General features: G+C 45.6%; 1 protein-coding gene across 3 annotated transcripts in view; it reads right to left on the bottom strand.

The window, feature by feature from the left end:
- Nucleotides 1-933: 933 nt before the first annotated feature.
- Nucleotides 934-21,335, bottom strand: part of LOC144174161 (tyrosine-protein kinase Src-2-like) — a 33,317-nt gene continuing 12,915 nt past the window's right edge. For 2 of the 3 annotated variants that reach the window (XM_077702659.1, XM_077702660.1), the window contains exons 9-12: nt 19,135-19,394; nt 15,192-15,345; nt 9,358-9,489; nt 935-4,225 (exon numbers count right to left, since the gene is read on the bottom strand). In XM_077702659.1, the coding sequence (XP_077558785.1) occupies nt 4,014-4,225; nt 9,358-9,489; nt 15,192-15,345; nt 19,135-19,394 (758 nt within the window). In that variant the 3' untranslated portion in view covers nt 935-4,013. Of the gene's footprint in view, nt 4,226-9,357; nt 9,490-15,191; nt 15,346-19,134; nt 19,395-21,335 lie in introns of all 3 variants that reach the window. The other variant, XM_077702661.1, reaches the window with a different exon arrangement.

The raw sequence follows: 21,335 nt of genomic DNA, 5'->3' as shown, positions 1-21,335 counted from the left end.
GTATCAAGCTCAGTGTCAGTAATGAAAATCTGGAGGAATGAAAAAGCCGAAAGAAACCGTTTGAGGAACTTCAAGAAAAGAGTGCACACGATGGAACTAAGCAAGCAAGTGTTGTGCGTTCCTTGCTTAGTCCGAATGTCTGAGCTGCTTTGTTTAAGTTGTAGTGTACCAACAACACATTCAGTACACCCTTTTGCATTTGACGAACGCTGGGTGGGCATGCTTCAGCACTTACTTATTCAGCAAATAACGCATCACTGCTCGTTGAACAAAGACCGAGAGAACTACGAAACGTATTATCTTCCAGTTAAAACAAAATTTCACTGAGCCTTAGTCTCCCTTCAACATATTCTTACACCTCCCCTCCACATAGCTCCCCCGTCCCGCTTTGGGGTCCGAGGAGTATGGTCACTTTAGGTATGTCCATATCAAATGGTGAAGGTTTGCTGATTACAGCCTCACATAGGCACCCTACAGGTAACGGAGTTGCACAAACAAGCAGCCGCATGGCAAAAGTTTCCTTCCACTCATGTGTGCTGGCAGGCGCAAGGGCCATTTCTACCCTGATGCCTCACAGGACACCCTCTTCTACCCTGCACCCTAGAGAAATAGGATCAAACACGCTGACACAGAACTCGATTTCAGCGTCGGCGGTCATATTTGGCTGCCACGCTTGCTGCTCGTGGGTCCATTGACAGGTAGCAGACGATGGGAGATTTTCATATTTACCAGGTCTTCCACTTCGTGCAGAGTCAACCACAAAAGCCTGCAGGTACTAAGTTTGCGCACACAAGATGTGCACATGTGAATAGAATATTAGTAAGCACTTTGTCTAAAGAGGAACTACTTCAGACACGACTAGTAGAAAAGCAGGCTATAAAAAACTCAGAATAGTGAATCAAATTTTTTTATTTTACTTTGCTCTAATGGACTATCTCAGCAAGTGCAATGCCAGCATATCTTACGACGTGGTGTGGCACGTGATGTGCTCACTCCTGGATATCCAATCCTAAGCGAGCAGAGCATTTAAAGTCAAGGTAGACCAGCTCTCATGAGCTACACAAAAATACACAAAAACAACATTTTAATTATTGCACTCAATTTTATTGATAATTTTCGAAACCTTTTCTTTATTTACACAACAATGCTCAGGCATGTTTTCCTATCTTCCTCCTATGAACACTGAAATTACAGTTAAAAAATAAATACCAAAATATCTTAAATGTTAAGACATAGTGAAGGGAGCTATTGTAGAGCTACATACAGTCAAACCCGGTTATAGCGAACTGCAATATGTGTCACGATTAGTTCGATATATCTAATAGTTCGAAATAGCTGAACCCGCCAATAACGAGTTTTTTGTTACGAGTTTGCAGTACGCGGGACCCCCCTTACCCCCATCCCCCCTCCTCCTGCCATCCCCGCATGCAGAAACAAACATAATAACGTATCCCATTACTATACAGAAAACTATCTTTATTGAAAGCAATAAAGCTACTTTCCGCTGTAACTACCTACTTTCCCAAAAAGTGGTGATTCTTGTTTTCACTTTCGTTTTGGCAGTGTCAACTAGCACAGCATTCTCTACATGAGACATCATTTGCATCAGTTGCAGTCCGTGTCCTTCAATATCAAAGCAATATTGTTGTAGCACACTGACTGCCGAAAGCACTTCATTAAGCATTGGACGGCTTCTGCTCGCGACATCCCCTGCCTGTTTGGTGCTTCCAGCAGCGCCAGCAGCCATGACATCGGCGACGGTGTCGGCGTCCGAAGGGCTCACAGTGAGGGCAACGTCGTCGTTGACACTCAAGCAATCCTCGAAGGGCACTCCTTTCAGCACAACATCGGGAACGTTGGCGGGCTCTTCCCACCATTCGCTGATGCTTCCATCTTGATCCGGACTCGCTGACTGGGAAGGTTTAATCGTGATTCAGTCGCGTCGTTAACAGTTAAGGAAAGTGCCGGGAGTCACGTCGCTCCATGGGAGGCTCAAAATCTTCATCGCAGCCAATCAACATCTCGATTACCGCTCCGAGACCATGCATTTGGCGGCAATTCTAGGCGCGCCAAGTTCGATATATCAGATGTGAACTTCGTTATAAGGAATATGTTTCACGTGTATTTTCGAAACTGATCTTTTTTTGTTCGATATATGGCATAATTCGCTCTATTCGGGTTCGTTATAATCGGGTTTGACTGTATAAGTCACAACAACATGTAGGCCCATTGGTTGTTAGGTGAGCCCTTGGAGCGACAATGTGTATAGGAGGCGGAACGGCCCATTGCTGCTAGTGAGGGTGAGCGACCAGATAATGTCACAATGCAAACCAACGCGGACTACAAAGTTTTGTAGCTGCGATGGAGATGGCGAGGGTGGCAGCACCTGATCGAAGAAATGATAGTGACCACAAATCATTCTGAGGCTGCACAGTGAAATGCTGATTGCGGCGGCCGCACAGTTTCTTCTCTCGTGACAGACGCTGCTAGCTTAGCCTTGGCCAAGCACTTCTGAAGTTATCTGGCCACCCAAAGCAGTGCCGTTTCCCCTCCTGTCTTGTTCTTGCTCCGTGGGTGAGCCAGACGTCGGCACACCAGCTCGCCCAGTGCATTGCATAGACCGAAAACAACAGCAATAAAACCCCCAAAAAGCGAGTAAAAAAGAGAGAAAAGAAGACTGAACCCTGATCTTACGAAACCTCATTTTATGAATGTTTCCAATTAACAAATTTTGATCCCCCTGTGATTGCCCATGGGCGCAATGTTTCCTCAATTTTACATAGTTCCCAATTTTTTCCCTTCATGTGCAAATAGGTTACAGTGCCAGATACATAACGTTCATGCATTGTGAGCAAAATGGCTCGAGTGCTAGCTAGTTGTGACACATGAAATGGTACGAGATAATGATCGATTTTTTATGATTGGTTATTATAAATAGCAATGCAACACACAGGCCTTTTCACTCGCTCAATGAAACTTCGTAAGGTTACAGTGTGACTTAAGCTTGTGTGTAATGCTATTGGCCAAAAGATTGCATAGCAGAATAATGAGTATTCCTGAAATGATTACCGCTTTAAACTTCCCTTCAGCAAATGAAAATTTGATCAAATGCAGCAGGTTTCGCCAATCCATCAATGTCTGCTTTAACGTAATTACTACACTGAATTTTCGCTTTGCCTGGGGCTGTAACTTAGTGATGGAGCATTCAATAAACTTTTTGTGTGTAAAGAGGTTCAGGTTTGAATTCTAGCAACTTTCCAATGGGATAAATTTTTAAATCTATTTATGATTCAGACGAAACACCCCACATTGACCCATTTTTGAAGTGCCAAAGGCTTTTTCCAAAGACAGAACAAAGTCGGTCACGAGCTTCACACTCGCAACTCTGTACTGCACATGGTCTAAGAGTTGGTTCACTATATAAAAACAGCACAAAAAGTGGGACAGAAAAACAAAGAGGAAGGCAGACGCAAAGCAGTCCACATTTTCACTTTTTGTCCTTTTAGAATGCACCAACAACAAGCCCTAAAAAAAAGGGTGGAAAAAGAGGGGGAAGAGGAAGAAAAAGAAAGAAAACTGGTCGTATGCTTTCAAAACTCCCAAAGTATAGTTCTAAAGATTTACTAAAACCAAGACATCTTGTGACCAGGAAAGCAATGAGGAGGCCAAGCTGTGCAACATTGGCGTGACAAAGTATGCACTGACAAGCGTGAAGTGGTTTTCACTTTCAACTTTCCCTAGAATTCACAGTGAAGCCCAATCTTTCAGTGTTGGCATGTACAAAGCTGCGACAATGGTTACAGTGGGTGGTGTTCGTCCCTACAATCTGCTATGACTTGTCTTCTCTTCGGCCTAGCAACCAGCGTAGTGGGCTGAGCCCAACACTGTCAGTGAAGCAAGACAAGGCACAAGACACTGTTTGCCCGAGCAAGAAGCACTGGGATGCAGACTCAAAAGAGAAAAATTTCAATCACCCGGAAAGGCATGACAGGGCCATGCATGGCAGACCATCTTCACTGCCTTTGCCCCACCGTGCTGGGTTCGGTAGAATCAGAGTAGTCATCAAAGAACACGTAGAGCGACTTGAAGGTGGGTCGCCTTTCTGGTTTGGCGTCCCAGCAGGAAAGCATTATGCTGTAGACGTTGTCCGGGCACTCGTAATTAGCTGGCTTCGGCAACCGGTATCCGCGCCCAACAGACTCGATCACCTTCCGATTGGGCATCCCTGCAATGCAACGATCGTGATACAGTTGAACACGGTTATATCGAACACGGATATATCGAATTATTGTCTCTACCAAAAAAGGATGAACAGCCCCTCGGAAATCCAATGCAAAAGTATAGCACTGTTGTATGCGTGTATCAAACTCCTGATCACGGGCACATTAGAACGTTGCGCCCCAAGTGCCCCTGCAAGTGCTCTTCTCCTAATGGGATGCATGTGATGAAGATGATGACTTATCGCTGGTGCTGCCGTGCTCTTTGACAAGGGAAAGATGCCACGTCGCTTCGATGGCCTTCAACGCCTGCTTGCACGCTAGCATGGGGAGCAGTCGCATGGTAGTGAGAACGTGGGGAGTGATTGAGTGCAAAAGGCTATAGGAGGCATTCGTTGAAAAGTTTAGCTGTCAATTTCTTTGCTTGGCAACACTGGAAATGGTCACAGACATGGCCGATGCGTCACGGACATGGCGTGGCTTGGGCCACTGCGCCCGCACACCGAAGAAAAAAAAGAAAAAGAAAAAAAAAAAACATCGGCGTGCGTCGTCTGCTCCGTTTCAACCCGATTTTCAACAGATTAATAACATCATAGATGTTATTCATAGATGTTATTAATCGCACTCACATTGGACTCGACGCAATACTTTACGTTCGTTGAGGTAGAGTTTCTTAACGTGCAACACAGACATGTGCTTCGCACCGACAAGTACCACCATCCCACGGAGCCCGACGTAACGAGTGACGGCGCACTCCCACGGTTGCCTGCATGCGCGCCTCGCCAGTGAATACAAGCAATAGAGTAGGAGGTGAAACCGACCGGAAGCGCTCTGTTCCCGGCATTTTTCTGTGCGCTTGAGCAGTTATCAGTGGTGGCTCGTGCAGGGGGACCTATGTGGCACAGTGCGTGTTTGTTTTGTCCGTGGCGCGCGTTTCAGGGCCACAGTCGTGGAAAAACGAAATAATTTGGATTTAGCAACAAAAGCAGACATTATTTGACGAGTACAGGCCAGTTAAACAATGTCGGCTCAGCATTTTTTAGTGCAATACTGCGCATCAAACCTGACGTTAAGGCGAAAGCAGCGCAGCCACGGCCTGGCTATTCCGGTGCTTGTCGTGTGCAAAAAGGTTTATGTTGAGCGGCTCCAGATGAAAGGTGTTCTGATACCGAAGACGACGGCGCTGAGGGCCTTGAGAGTGAATTTAGAGAAATGTCAGCATTCCCATGCGACATTCCGAATGACACAATGGCACACGCATTCGTAAGTGCTGATGACGATGTGCAGGCTGTGGCAGACATCACCGATGCTGACGAAGCAGACCTTACTATACTCGGTTACAACTCAAGAACGGAACCACCTCATGTAGTGTATCACTCCGCCAAAGCGCTGGACCCGTGACGTCAGTGCGCGCGCGTTTTGAAAGGGGTTTGCTATGAATGCGTGATATCGTCTGCCTTGTCTCATGCAGTTTGTTTGTCATCACTGGACTCGTTTGTAAGCATATTAAGTCCAAAAAATAACGGGAACGGCTCACGCCATGTTCAAAATATTCCCAGTAACGCCCTACTTGCGCCGCACGGAGAAACATCCGGCTACGGTGATAAGGCACAGCGGCAACTTCCGATGCCGTTCTTAAGTTGCCACCGAGTATAGAGGCCCTGACAACGCTCCCAACCGCCTACTGCACCCAAAATTGCGTCAGTGTTAAGATTCGCCACTGTTGTGGCACAGTGTACAACGCTGATTTTCTTATTTTAAATGAAGTGCGGTGGTCGCTACGCTGTGGTTTGAATTTTCCGTGCTGTGAGGAACAAATCGATAAGCCACCACTTGTTGCAACTTTGAAAAGCTTTCAGTGATGTGCGGAGTTTCCAGATAAGCTTCAAATAGGCATCTTTTATATTTCGAATTATCAATATATTAAACTTATTTCGCGATCCACTCGGAGTTAGAGATACAGTTGAACCCCTTTATAAGAGACACGTACCGGGGAGCAGTTTCTGTCTCTTATACGAGATGTCTCTTATAAGCAGGGTACCATGTTTTCACTTACTAATAAGACCCTAGTTCAATGTGGGCACCCTATGACTAAAACAAGCTCAAAAGAATGCTACAGCATGTTTCAAAAGATTCATTCTAATTTATGTTTGGCCCCCAGAATTTATGAAACAGTTCTGAATCTTTGTTTGCTTCATGACTGTATTTACACTGCATATTTTACAACCGATTCTGCAAGCTTTTTTTTCTTTCCTCGTTTGTGGATGATGAATCGTACATGTTGAGTTCACAAGCCTGATGAATAGGCGGAGCGCACAGCTTCTTCCGCTGTGTGCTCAGGCTATTCATTATGCTTGCAGGACTCAACATCTGCGATGCTTTTTGATTGGGAGCTATGCCAGTGGGAGAACCCGCATGTGCGATCGCGCTCCATCCAATGGATGGCAGTAAGCTTCACCCACTTCTGTAAGTTGCATTTCCATTGGCAGGGCTTCTCATCGTCATTTCATAGCTGACTGAACCACTGTGTGTTTGCTGAAGTTATAATAAATAGCGACTGCAGGCGTCTGTCGTCCACCTGTGCTTCCAGGATGGAAGCAACTGCAATTAGTGACTGGTGGCACTGCGTCTGAAGTTAAAATGGCTATTACAAGTGAGATTATTGATTAAAGTTCAAGGATGACTTGTCTCTTATAACCAATCTTCTACATCCGATGTCTGTTATAAAAGAGGTCGATTTAATGGGAAAGATAGGGCAGCCAACCATGTGGGTCAATAGTGTCTCTTATACCCATTTGTCTCTTACATCAGTGTCTCTTATAACGAGGTTCAGCTGTATCCGTGTTCGACTGTACGTGGAAGCACAAGCCAGCGTTCTGTTGCCCCAAGTTCCATATTATGACAACTACACTCTGTCCTACTTAGAGTACCATATTTATAGCTACTGCTTCAAATCAGGCTTTGTTGTACTACTACGTTAAGCATGTAGTACACTTACAGGGTCCCATTGTGCAAGAAGTTTGTCAAACTTAAATGCGTTATCATGCTAGCATTTTTCCCGCTGAAACTACTTTTAGATTCGGTTTAACTAGCATTAAATTCCGCTGCAACTACATATGGATTTGGTTTAATGCAGTTAGAGAGGGGGGAATAAACAGAACCTTTAAAAAAAAAGGAGAGGCAGGAACGGTGAAAAAACCTACAAATAAACGAAACTGGGGTTTTACATGATTACGTGTGTCAGGTTGTTGCACCCACTTAGGCTTTGCAAACATCCCAAATCACAAATTGTGATGAAACAGATGATGCGACATAAAGTGACACTTTTGCGGGGAGCAAACTGGATAAGTGCAAAGTTAAGCTCACCAACTAGAGACTCAACTATTAAAAAAAAAAAATCTTAAAAAAAAATCACAAGAACCCTGTAGGGATTTTCCCCTGTAAAGTCTCATTCAAACTACCGTGTGCCACCTCTTTTGCCATCTATGAACTGTGCAAAGACTGTGATATAGGGGAACGTGGCACGTCAGATGGACACACTAGATAAGCGCAACGGCAGTTGTCAGCGGGGAGAGTAACCAGCTGTGAGTGCCACCGGCCACGAGAGACCAGTCGTCACCAGCCACCTTCAGGAGCATGCGTGACAGCAAGCGGACAGTCATCCGTCCCACCGTGCCATAGGCCTCCAGACATAAGCCTCCATTGAAGTGCTTTAGCAAATGTATCTCTTGTGCCGTTTATGCTTGATGATTGTTGGGTTTAACTCTTTCACTATGGCGCCATAGGCCATCGGACGCCGGTGTCCGATGATTTCAAATGTCCCGCGAAAGCTAAAAACGGCGCCTGGTGGACAACTAACGCCATCTGGCGTATTTATTGACAACTCATTTTTCGATTTTATTATGTTTTGTTGATATTTCGCGTGCAGAGACCGCGCCAAGAGTGAAATTTGAACCCGCGATAGTGGCTTGTTGTGTGAAAATGGTGTCCATCGGACATGGAGTTCCGATGATTTCAAACGTCCCGCAAAAGCTAAAAACGGCGCCTGTCGGACAACTAACGCCATCTGGCGTATTTATTGACAACTGATTTTTCAATTTGAGTATGTTTTGTTGATATTTTGCGTGCAGAGACCGTGCCAAGAGTGAAATTTGAACCCGCGGTAGTGGCGAGTTGTGTGAAAACGGCGTCCCGCTGTATTTATAAACAAAACAGGCTTCCTATCTGACGACTGCGGCTTTACATTGATGTGTAGGGTCTGGACAACGTACGGTGCGAATATTTTGCTAAATGCGCTGCGTCATATCGCGTTATTACCTTCATGATAGCCTGGCACTCGTGTCAGATTACCGCTACGGAGCGATGCGCGACACTTCTCAAGAGCGCTGAATTTTTTTTCTAGTTTTTTACCACTCAAGTGAAAAGGATTTTGTGTCAGAACACAAAAATGTGTGCTTGGATGCATGACCGACTTACACTCGAGTGGCTTCGAGGAGTGGCACAGCCGTCAGTCCCGCTAGTTTGACGGGCCCACAAAAATACAAAACTTGGTGTACAGCGTTGATATATACATTGAATCATAGCCAAGAAATGTAGGAACAATTTGTATATCTTAGAATTCCTAGAATCATTTTTAGGCTCATTACAATTGCCTATATACGCTGCGTGTATACTTTTTTGTGCGTTTTTTTCTGAATATTTGACTAATAAACTGTAAGTGATTGTACCTTTCACAAAACTGCTGGTACGTGTTTGTAAGAGCAATCTATAAGCTACAATTACATGCATAGCAATGCTAAATGTGTCCACTAGCTCAAGAGAAAAAAATAGCTTTGCGGAAGCACTCAAAATCGGCCGTTTTTCCACTGTAACGAAAGAGTTAACGCACCAATGCAATGCAGGCAACGAGGCGCACCGTAGTGGAGGGCTCCGGATTAATTTTGACCCTCTGGGGATCTTTAACGTGCGCCGAAATCTCCAACACACGGGCGTTTTTACTTGCTATTTATGTTTGGTTCTGCTGCTTAAGTAAAGCCCCTGTTTTCTCTTGCAACGTTCTGTACTGTAGTGTTTCAACAAAGGCTGTTGCCTGAACCCCCGCATTAGGTAGGACTACCCGCAATCCAAAGGAAGGACCTACCCTTATAGGGGATCTGGCCGTAGGTGACAAGCTCGTACAGCAGGATGCCATAGGACCACACATCCGACTTGATGGTGAACTTGCCATACAGAGCTGCCTCAGGAGCTGTCCACTTGACTGGGAACTTTACACCTGTGTGTCCACAAGGGGCAAATCTTCAGACATACACGCTCGAGTTGTAAAGATTTTCATCTCGTAAAGTGCCCACTGTTCAAAAAATCAACTGCACACAAAACTTTAAAACAGTCCAGAGAGAGGGAGGGACTCTGTATTAAAGAGGAAAACGCAGAGAGGTTTGCCGACGTGCTACTCTGCGGGGCAAGGAGTCCAGTGGCAAACTGCCCCTATTTCCCATACAGCCTTCACACTTCTCGATCATCCCTACTTTATCTTACATCATTATAGCACTCTGTTATGAAAACTGTACAGAGCAACCTTCCTTGGCCTCACTGATGGCAGTGTTGCAACCGAGCCACATTGCAGGAAAGCCAACTTTACACAATGGAAGGAAACATGATGATGAAACGAAAAAAAAAAAAAAAAAAAGACAACCCGCTTCCCATAGTTAAAATCAAAGCTTGGTCTCTTGCATTATGAAGCTGACACCTATCCACTTATGCCCTTCTGACAGGGCCAAAGCAGTTTGGATTTTGGATTGACTTTGACTTGGGTTGCATGGTCGTCAAATCCCTATTCGAACCTGATGCTGGGTGGAGGGGGGTACTCAGCTTTCTCATGATTCGTTTGCTGTCATCTTAGTTTGGACGTTTACAGTTGAACCCCTTTATAAGAGACACGTACCGGGGAGCAGTTTCTGTCTCTTATACGAGATGTCTCTTATAAGCAGGGAACCATGTTTTCACTTACTAATCAGACCAAAGTTCAATGTGAACACCGTATGACTAAAATAAGCTCAAAGGAACGCTACAGCATGTTGCAAAAGATTCATTCTAATGTATGTTTGGCCCAAGAATTTATGAAACTTTGTTTGCTTCACGACTGTATTTACACTGTTTTTTACAACCGATTCCACAAGCTTTTTTTCCTTTCCTTGTTTGTGGAAGATGAATCGTAGATGTTGAGTTCACAAGCCTGATGAATGGCCAGAGCGCACAGATTCATTACGCTTGCAGGACTCAACATCTGCAGTGCTTGATTTGAAGCTATGCGAGTGGGAGAGCCCGCATGTGTGATCGTGCTCCATTCAATGGATGGCAGTAAGCTTCAACCACTTCTGTCAGTTGCATTTCCACTGGCAGGGCTTCTCATTGTCATTTTATAGCTGACTGAACCACTGTGTGTTTGCTGAAGTTATAATAAATAGTGACAGGTGTCTGTTGTCCCCCTGTGTTTCCACAATGGAAGCAACTGCAATTAGTGACTGGTGGCACTGCATCTGAAGCTAAAATGTCTGTTACAAGCGAGATTATTGATTAAACTTCAAGGATGACTTGTCCCTTATAACCAATCTTCTACATCCGACGTCTGTTATAAAAGAGGTTGATTTAATGGGAAAGATAGGGCAGCCAACCATGTGGGTGAATAGTGTCTCTTATACCCATTTGTCTCTTACATCAGTGTCTCTTATAACGAGGTTCAACTGTACTTGCAAGCAATCTGCACATTCATCGTCGACGTGTCTACTTTGACTTCCGGTGGTGTGCACTTTGATTGTTGATGCTTCGACTTCGGCACTTCGCCATTTAATTTTCGCACGCAAGAAAGCTTCGCATTTTAACCACCGTCATCATTAGATTAAGGAGATTCGATTTTTAAAGGTACCGTAATTTTGCGCGTATAACCCGCCCCTGCATGTAATCGGCACCCCCACTTTCAGCCCGCTGGAAAAGAAAAAAAAAATCCTTGCGTATTGCCCACACATTTGATACAGGAAAGGCTGCACCAAAGCTACTGCTCAAGCAACACATCACATACTGTGTGGACAGAAAAAGCATGTATTTAGCAAGTAGAATACACTGACTGCAAGGTGAAAGTCACAATTCACTAATAAAATTAAATTGTTACAGTGCTCTTGTCCTTGTTTTTTCTTCCTTGTCCTTGTATGTTTTGCGCAATCGCTGCCATGGAAGGCTTAGTCAGCGTTACCGCGTAGGAGCTTCACGGCACAACACGCATTGCCGTGAAGCTGCACTAAAGGAAAAACCCCGCATATTATCTGCACCTCTACTTTGCAACTGAAATTTTCGCATTTTCGGTGCGGGTTATACGCACAAAAATACCGTATATGGGCAAATGTAAAATGCTTCTGTGCTTACAAAGCACAGAAGTTCGAAGTTTCGCAACTCAGTCACTCAGTCACTGTTCCAGCTGAGAATGGAAGGGCACATGGTGATGAGCAGGTGTGTGGGCATTCTTCTCAGCAGGAATGCGAAGAATGCCCAACTGCAATGCAATTCAATAGAAGCTCTGTGGCCAATTCATTAAGAAATTCTTAGTTAATTGAAACATTTCTCATTAATCTCCAATGGCATTAGTCACGAAATTTCATCGACTACTCTCTGTAGAGCAGCATGGGGGCTTGCACCGGGTCACAAGGCCAGAACCCAGCGCACAAAAGATCAAGTGGCCTAGTACAGTCAAGCCAACTTTGAAGATAACATTTATAACAATATATCGAATGTGACGATGAACAGCTAAGGCACCGTCCACTTTTGCATGCATTTTATGGTAAAATAAACCGCTTATTACAATGCTGCAGTGCTGCACTATCGGATATAATGACTGAATATTCCAGTTACAGTGCACACCGAAAATGCGAGCTGCCGCCGGCTCTACATGCCGACGGCATGCTACGTGGGCCAGATGTAGTGCTGGAAAGGCAGTTGAGCAGATGCAGAAACCATCGCAACAAGTAACTGCAGTTAGGAATTGAATAACTTAAAGGGACAATGAAGTGAACTTGTCAAGCTCCCGTTTTTGCTTGCACTGCGTAGACTGGCTCAAATTAGTGCACTTTTCATCGTTTATCCGGTTGACAAGTCTGCAATTATTTTACAAAGTGTGAAAGAAGAAAAACTACCATGCGCGGTTGGCGGCGGCTGCACCAACTAAAGGCTGTGACGACGGGAGGAGATGCATCGTGACTGGTTAGCATTCAAACAAGTTTCGGTTTCGGTTCTGTAAAACACAACCGGTGGCGTTGTTGGATGGGCATTCTCAATAACTCAGTAATCATCGTACCACGCTTCTGCCATGTTGTCGGCTGTAAAAATGCATAAAGATAAGCCTCCAAGGACGGCTTGGAATCGTAGCATTCAATAGCCGAGGTCTACGCAGTGCATGAACGCCCTCCGCGTCCCCGCAGACGCTCAAATACATGCGTTTTTCCCCCATATTTGGAGCTTTCCTCACTCATGTCTGTATCGTAAAAAGCGTGTTCGCGCCAGGCCAAGGGTCTGTTGATTCTGGCCTGTGCCCGCTGCCCGCAAGCAGACAGTGCTTATGGCAACAGCACGCCAACGAGAACTCGCCAGCGTGCCAGTGTCAGCCTGTGCGCGTTCTGTGAACTAGTTCGTGGAGCAGTAAACGTTACGGCCCTAAAAAAGGTGAACTCAGTATAGAAAACATCGGCCAAAAATGAAAAAGTCAACTTATAAAAAAAAAGTATGTACCCCTGGGGATTCGAATTGGTGACTTGCAAAACAGTTGCAATAACATACCTAGCGCTCCAGACCACTCGGCCACAAGCGAGCGCTGCTGACCTTGGAAATATAAGGTATATAATGTATAACCATTTTACACTTTTATTTAGTTTTAGCATTTCAAGTACCTTAGGTGACTATTTGTTGTATTGTGCTCGTGCAGTAAGCGCCCCCCAAGTTTCCACAATATCTCATGTCTAGCAATTGCATTTCTTAGACAGAAAAGCGTTCGCAGATGCGTAGTCGCGCTGCTGACCGCTGTGCTTGTTCGCCAAGCACAAAAAAGTGCTTCCTGCACCCTAGTTTTACGCTGTACGGTAAAATTTTCAGTTGATTTTATTTCCTTAGTACCTATATTGACTTCGCTGACTCTTCTCCCCCTTCAAGAGGCCTTATATTTTCCTACTGGCGTACCAGTCAGCGAAGCGTCGCATGTGAGCTTTTGCAGCGCTTGTGTGAAGCGACCTTGAATTGGAGCTAGATACAGCGTACAAACTAACAAAGTAAAGAAAGGCAGATTCTTCCATTCACAAACGTGTCCTGGCTTCGTTTCAACTGAGTGAACGAATTGCGACGACCCGTCGGCGGCCAGCGGGCGAAACGCTGGCCCGACTGACTCTGTCGGAAGGTCGGCGAGCCGTGCAGTAGCGCAGCCAATTGCCAGATCATCTCCTCCTGACGTCACACGAAAACGCCACAGAAAATGGGCGAGGATGCAGAGAGGAGGACAGCATTTTCGAATTGATTTTTCTACTAAATAAATTCGCGTAAACGCGCTCAGAGTGGTCGAAACAGTGCCTAGGGACTCCGAACTACAATTTGCACTCGTAATCTCGCAATGTTCACAAATCACTTCAGTGTCCCTTTAAAAATAACAAAAAAAAATTATGCACCTCTAAAATAAAGTTTGCCGTTAAATTGTCAGTTTGAATAATTACTGTTTTTTTTTGTAATAGTGCGTGCAGTGGCCGCGGTGGTGCCACCATTGGTACGATCCAACGCAGGGGGGGTCCAGGTGTGGGCCATTTTTTGAGGCGGAGTTTCGCAACTGCCCACATCAAAGATCTCTGACGAGGGCCGCCCCGCGGCGCGGCTGTGCCTTGCATTCCTTCCACCTGCTTGCACCCCTCAGAAAAACCAGCCGAATGCACCGCTTACGATGAAGCAAGAGGAGGAGGGCAGTTTCCCTTCTGAACCCCACTCCCAGCGCTGCCACTTTGGCCCCGTCCGTGCGCCCCCTCACTCGCTCGCGTGTTCGCCTGTTGTGTCACGTGCGCACCACTTTGAGTTTGACTGGGTTACAGTGCTAAAATGGGTACTGCCCCTTCGCAGTACCCATCCCTTTTTCGCACAAGGGACGTCAAGACTGATGTTTTGTAAATTGCCAAGTTCCTCACTGAAGATGCAATCGTTGCCTGGATGCGTGCTGCGCACAGTAGTGACAGTCATGACTCTGAAGATGCAGTTAAGCAGCCTACTCAGGTTGTGTCTTCGCAGGAGGCCCAACACATGATACAGTCCCTCAGGGACTTTGTTTTTGCCAAGGACCTTTCGCTCAGCTATGTGGAGCACTTAGACACCCTTGAAAAAGATGTTTGCTAGCCTCACATGAAGCGAACAAAGCTGACCGACTATGGCTTCTTTTCTGCAAATAAGTAGTAGTTCAACCTTGCCTGCATTCGAATAAAATGTTTTGATCTGTGTTTGTATTTTTTTTTTCACAGCCCGCTTGTAACAATTATCGGTTATAACGGTGAATTTTCCTTGGCACCTGATTATTGTTTTAAGTGGACCAGACTGTATAATAAGACGTACCTTGAAATACATGGTAGTTCTTTTGTCAAAAAAAAGAAGGTGTGCTAACTAGTAAATATGTGGCAAGGGTAGAAGAATTAAGCAGGATGCCAATTGCACAGTTATTATGCCTAATGTACGCCGACGTTCCAACTTTATATTTTGCAAAAGAGCAGAAGAGGAGGAATGCCATCCACTTTTGTGATGCAAAATCATTCTCTCACAGCTACCCCCGAGCACTCCACCCCGTTAATGAATGGGGTTGCAAGCGCAACTCCTTTTCCCACTTTCTTTCATTCTTTTTCCCACTTCACACCCCTTGCACCAGAAGCCAGCAGGCCAGCACTCACGCTCCGCAGCGAAATACAGCCCACCAACCTTCCCTTGCAGTGTACTCGGAGTCCTCGATGATCCTTGCCAGCCCAAAGTCGGCAATCTTGACCACGCTGTTCTCCCCGAACAGAACGTTGCGTGCCGCCAAGTCACGGTGGATCAGCTGCTTGCTCTCAATGTAGGCCATGCCGCTGGCAATCTGCATTGGGTACACCAGAAAAACCTTGCCACAACAACAAACGTACGAGGAAAAAATGCTACCGAAAAGTGATCCACCCATCCTGCGATCAGTGCCAGCTGGGCATTGGGAAAACAGCCGTTGAGGTCAGGTTGGAACAGCATTGGCTATGGGCTGAAATGCATGCCCATGACTTTCCGCATCGTCATTCCACACATACTATGACCCTTCATTAGACTGTGCAGCGTTCCTTTGTCCTTGGGAAAACACGAGTTTCGCCAAATTCTCGTCCTTTTTACATGCTCATTGTCAAAAATTTACAGTAATTTTCTGGTGAGTCCACACCTAGCCACAGCCCTTCTCGCCTCAAGTGACCTTGGTTCCGCCACTTGATCCTAGGTGAAGTATCTGCAAGCATTGCACTTTTCAATCCATTGAATAGATGCACTTTGCCCAAATGGTGACAAAGGAGGGGTTAGATTAGTTGCTTTCTGAAAAGACTGACATTACAATCCTAGTTGAGCGCTGCAAAAAGACATGTGACTGCTGTGTCGTCGTCATCATCATCATCATCATCACCAGCCTATCTACGCCAACTGCAGGGCAACGGCCTCTCCCATTAATCTCCAATTATCCTGGTCCTGCGCTAACTGCGACCAATTTATCCCCGCAAACTTCTTGATCTCATCTGCCCATCTAACTTTCTGCCGCCCCCTGCCACGCTCGCCTTCTCTAGGGATGACTGCTGTGTACCGGACTGCAAAGAACACCTGTAGTGCAACAATAGAGCACGTTCAAACATGGTGCATCGGTACTGCTCTGGCCCCAATGAAAGCTTGAATCTGTACACACTGAACGCCATTCTTGCACAGAGTGAAGTTACTGAAATTCAACTGAAATCAACCGCTCATGGTGCACAGTAGCTATAAGCTGTCCACAATAAAATGGAGTTCTTTCATGCACTATAGACAGTGTCAATTTTTCTTTCATTTTAGCTCTTTTGACCACAAAAAAAAAAACACAACAGAAATTTGCCACATACGTGTTCAGCTATACCAAACTAGTTCTCCCATCAAGTGAATCATAACAAAATCGTTTTTCCAATCTTCGGGGTTTTAATGTGCTGAAGCCATACCTGGGCTGTGAGGCGCGCCATTGCGAAGGGCTGTAGATTAATTTTGACATCCTGGGGATATTTAACATGCGCCAAAAGCTCAACACACGGCCGTTTTTGCTCATCGCCTCCATCTGAAAAGCAGCCATCGCGACCGGGATTGAACCCGCATCCTAGGGCTCAGCATTGGATTAAGAAAACTTCATTGTGGCTTGCGAATAAAGTCCTATTGCTAGGTCTTCACGACTTGGCCGGAGTCGTCACTGCAGATGTAGCCAACCCGGCTAGGGGCCCCCCGCTCCCCGTCACCGGGTCGCCGGGGTCCCCCTTCAGGGTGTCTACCAAGTTGACATTTTGAAATTCCCTGAGTTTTCCAGGTTTTCCCCGAGTCTTTTTGATAAATTCCCTGAGTGACACAGAACTCTATTTTACGTCAACACGGGCTGACGCCCCTTCACCGGTTGCTGTCACCCTCTAAAATGCGCCTTATAAAATCAAAATATAACATAATAAAGTTGGATTGCGAACCAGTAACATTTATCTCATTCAAAAAGAAAACATAACAGAGTGGTAGTAAAATTCACAGTGAATGAAATATCGAAAAAAATGGTAACACCATGCTGCCATGTTCTCAGCTCGCACTCAATGCCTCGGTGCTGTATTTCACTGTTTCAAAGAGTTTTTTTTTTGGTTTGGATGAGGGACACCTGCATCTTAAACACCGTCACGTTAGGTGTCCTTAAATGCCACCATACTTCTAGCATCAAAGCGCTGCGCAGGATAAGCGGAAGAGTATTTGGGATTCACATTCGAAATTAGAAACACCTCAACTACACCCCACTATTGTGACTGCGCGTAAAGTTCTTTTGGCACGCAGCACGAAGCCGAAACATGCTGTCTTTCTATGCAGCGGAATATAGTGCTGGCTTGCAGTTAAAGGTAACTCTTAAAACAGGGTACAATGTCTATATTTGATACTTAAGGGGGGAGGCTGGTCTTAGACAAACTTTTTTATTGTTCAAGCTATTGAGATGAAAACTTCCAAACAGATGTATTTCAGCATTCTGATTTCAAATATCAATTTAGATTTTGGATATCGCAAGTAGTTCTAATTTCATACAGATTTCATTGTCAAAGGCCTATCCCCAATTAAAAAAAAAATCTGCTTTAATGATACTTCTAAACTGCACTTCATTGCATTGCTTAGCAACCAGGGAGTGCAATAAAAGTATTCCCATGCTTCTAGCCTTCCTACAACCAATTGTATGAGTGTTCAAACAACAAAGTTTGAACTAACTTCGTCCTCATACAACGAAGTTTGTTCAAACAACGAAGTTTGAACCCTCATACAATTAGTTGTAGGAAGGCTAGAAGCATGGGAATACTTTTATTGCACTCCCTGGTTGCTATGCAATGCAATGAAGTGCAGTTTAGAAGTATCATTAAAGCAGATTTTTTTTTTAATTGGGGATAGGCCTTTGACAATGAAATCTGTATGAAATTAGAACTACTTGCGATATCCAAAATCTAAATTGATATTTGAAATCAGAATGCTGAAATACATCTGTTTGGAAGTTTTCATCTCAATAGCCTAAAAAATAAAAAAGTTTTATCTAAGACCAGCCTCCCCCTTAAGAAGTATTTTGAACACAGCTACGATCTTTTAAAGTTGGAAATTAAGAGAAATGTGTTTTTATTATTACGCCAGATTCACATCTCAAAGATTCGCAACGTGTGTCAACTAACTAGAAACCACAGTAGATGGTGTTAGGTGTTCCAGCATAGGATTAAAAGCTACTACTGCCCCTGCCCCTGTAGACTCCCTTACGCTGCCCCAACAAGCTATCGCGGCGTGCAACATTTTCTTCCACCTTTCAGGAGTCTGGAAAACATGCCAGAACACAAGGCGTACAGGGGGTCAGGAGGGGAAGGGGGAGGGGGGGGGAGGAGTGACTCGCAAGCTGTATGAAGCTAGTTCTCACTGGAACCAAAGACTTCAGACGGCGCCATCAGCGACAGCTCCGGAGAGCTGTCCACTTTTGACGTGCGGTTAATTGAGCCAGCATTACCGTGAATTTCGATTCCTTTATAAAGTACAGCTAATTTTCCCTGATAGAAGGACAAATTCCATGAGTTTTCCCTGAGTTTTTCCAGACTGCTCAAAATCCCTGAGAATTCCAGGTTTTCCCTGTTTTCCAAGTTGGTAGACACCCTGCCCTTCCTGACCAGCGCCCCGATGACTCGCTGGACAGCCTAGAGTTGAAGGTTTTCATCTTCAGCCCGCACCGCCTCCTCAAAAGCAGGTGGCATCCTTCTTGTGTTTGATTCGTCCGGCTATGCGAGGCAATCCCAGACGATGTGCTCGAGTCTTTCTGGGGCTTTGCGACACACCCAACAGGTGGCACCAGGGTATGTCTTCGGGTACACCTTGTGCTTTAGGTAGGGGCTCGGAATCGTCTTTGTTTGGAGTTGCCTACTGATGACCACCTGCTCCCTACTCAATCTTTCGCAGGGCGGCGGGAGCATGGTAGGGCTCAGCGGCACACCGCCTTAGCCACCGAGCCGCCGTGGTGGGTAGGTGAATCATAACACATCCTATGCTTTGCTAGAACCCAACCTGGCAGAATAAAGTGGATATTACAGACGGATCAAATTTTTCCTTTGCACCTAGTGAGCAGCCCCGCAAACGAACGCACCTGGGCGGCCATGTTGATGAGTGCAGCTAGCGTGAGCTCCCGTCCCCGGTCGCTTCGCAGGTGTTCCAGGAGCGATCCGTAGGCCATGTACTCGGTCAGAATGTAGATAGGCTCCTCCCTGGAACAGACGGCGAACAGGGAGACGAGCTTCTCGTGCCGGAGCTGCTTCATGATGGCCGCTTCCTGGAGGAACGCCTCGGGGTCCATGGTGCCCGGCTTGAGCATCTTCACCGCCACCTCCGTGTTGCGCCTCCACAGGCCTGTGGATCACAACGGAGACATCCATCAGGAAGAGCGACCTTTGTGGTTGTGCTCCAAAGCTTCTTGTAAGTGCTACTACATGGTTGCTGCACCTGCAGTATGTTCGACTTAATTCATCGTATTTGCAATGCACTACAACAAACATTTTTTGAAGCAAATGTCAGGGGCTGAAGTGGTTCACTCAGAATGGACAGTAGTGCAGTTGTTCTCTGTATATCACTGTACACCAAGTTATCAAAGGACCAGAAATACAAAAGGCTATGTTATAGGTAAGTGCATTAACCACTGCACAATGCTTCACCACTAAGCGTGAAGCCCAAAAAGGCTGCAATGGTGCACTGGTCATGTGTGCCTCAGTGACACTTTCAAATTTGGTAACAATTTGATTTTGAAACCAGAAAACAGAGCACTTACAAGAGCAAGTGTAACGCATGCCAATGGTGGGTCCCCCCGATCAGCATGCAACCAGGACCAGGCTAGGAACTATCCTCTGGGGACGGGCCCTAATGGGCATTTTATGGCGCCCCACACTTCTGTCAGTGCAAGATACCAACTACCCTCTAAGCTGCTTTTAAAGGAACACTAAAGTGAATTTGTCAAACTTTTGTCTTTGCATTGCACAGACTGGCTCAAATAAACACTTCTCATCGTTTAAAATCCAGTCGATAAAGCAGTGCTTAATTTATAAAGCCTGAAAGAAGGAAAATACTATGCGACATTTGCGGCGGCAGTGATGCGTATTCAAGATGCTACGTGATTGGACGATGTCCGAGATTGGAATTGAAACCAGTTTTGGTTTCAGTTCTGTGAAACAACATGCTTGGCATCCAACGTTAATGGCTGGGCATTTTCGATACCTCAGGAATTTGCACACCGCACTTCTGCTTTGTCTTCGGCTGTAGAATGCGTCAGATAAGCTTGCCAGCATAGTTTAGAATTTTAACTATCATTATCCGAGGCGTACACAGTGGTTGAACGCCCTCCGTGTCATTGGAGACGCTCAGCTGCGAGGCGCTTTGCCCCTAACTTTGGAGCTTGCTTGGCTCGTCCCTGCGTCGTAAGAGGCGTGTTCCCACCCGGCTGACAGTCGGCTGATTCGGCACTGTGGCCGCAAGCATCATCATTGCTTATGCCATCACCACGCCAACGAGAACTCCCCAGCGCGTCAGTGTCAGTCTGCACTTAACCTACACACTCGCTCGTGGAGCAATAAAGGTTGCAGCGCAACATGATGAATTCAGTATAGAAAACATTATCTAGGTACGAAAAAATAAACTAAAAAAAGAGGTCCTATTGGTGATTCAAAATTGATAACTGCGACACACTGCTCTCAGAGCTTTAGACGACTCTGCCATAAACCCAGCGCCGTCGGGGAGGGAAGTATAAAGTACGTATCATCTAGCCTGTTATTTTTTGTTTGTTTGTTTCAGCATTCCCAGCAACTTTGATGACGGTTTATTGAATAACACTGTCCCCCAAGTTCCCACAAATATTATATCTCTAGCGACTGCATTCCTTAGGCAGAAAAGCGATAGCAAACGTGTGGCCATGCTGCTGACCTCTGTGCTCGTTCACCCTGTGCAAGAAGTACTTCCCGAACCTGGGGTACCGCTTTACAATAGAAGTTTTGGTTGACATTAATTCTTTAGTACCTTTATTAACTTTGCTGACTCTTCTCCCGCATTTAATTGGCCTTATATTTTCTACTAGTGCACCAGTCAGCGAAGTGTTACATGTGCGCTTGTGTGGTACTTTGACTTCATAGATTTTACTAAGCTTGCTAAGACCACAAACTAACAAACTAAAGGCACATTTTTCCAGCCACAAATACCCTCTAGGCGTAGTTTCAACTGAGCGAACGAATTGCGGCGACCCGCCGGCGGTTGGCCGACTGACTCTGTCGGCGCAGTCAAGCGAAGCCATCTCAAGTGAGCGTCATA

Source organism: Haemaphysalis longicornis, unplaced genomic scaffold (assembly GCF_048455015.1).
Source record: "Haemaphysalis longicornis isolate Haplotype H1 unplaced genomic scaffold, Haemaphysalis longicornis Haplotype H1 scaffold_3, whole genome shotgun sequence".
NCBI lineage: Eukaryota > Metazoa > Arthropoda > Arachnida > Ixodida > Ixodidae > Haemaphysalis > Haemaphysalis longicornis.
Note: the sequence above shows the minus strand (reverse complement) of the source record. Positions and strands in the feature narration are given on the sequence as shown.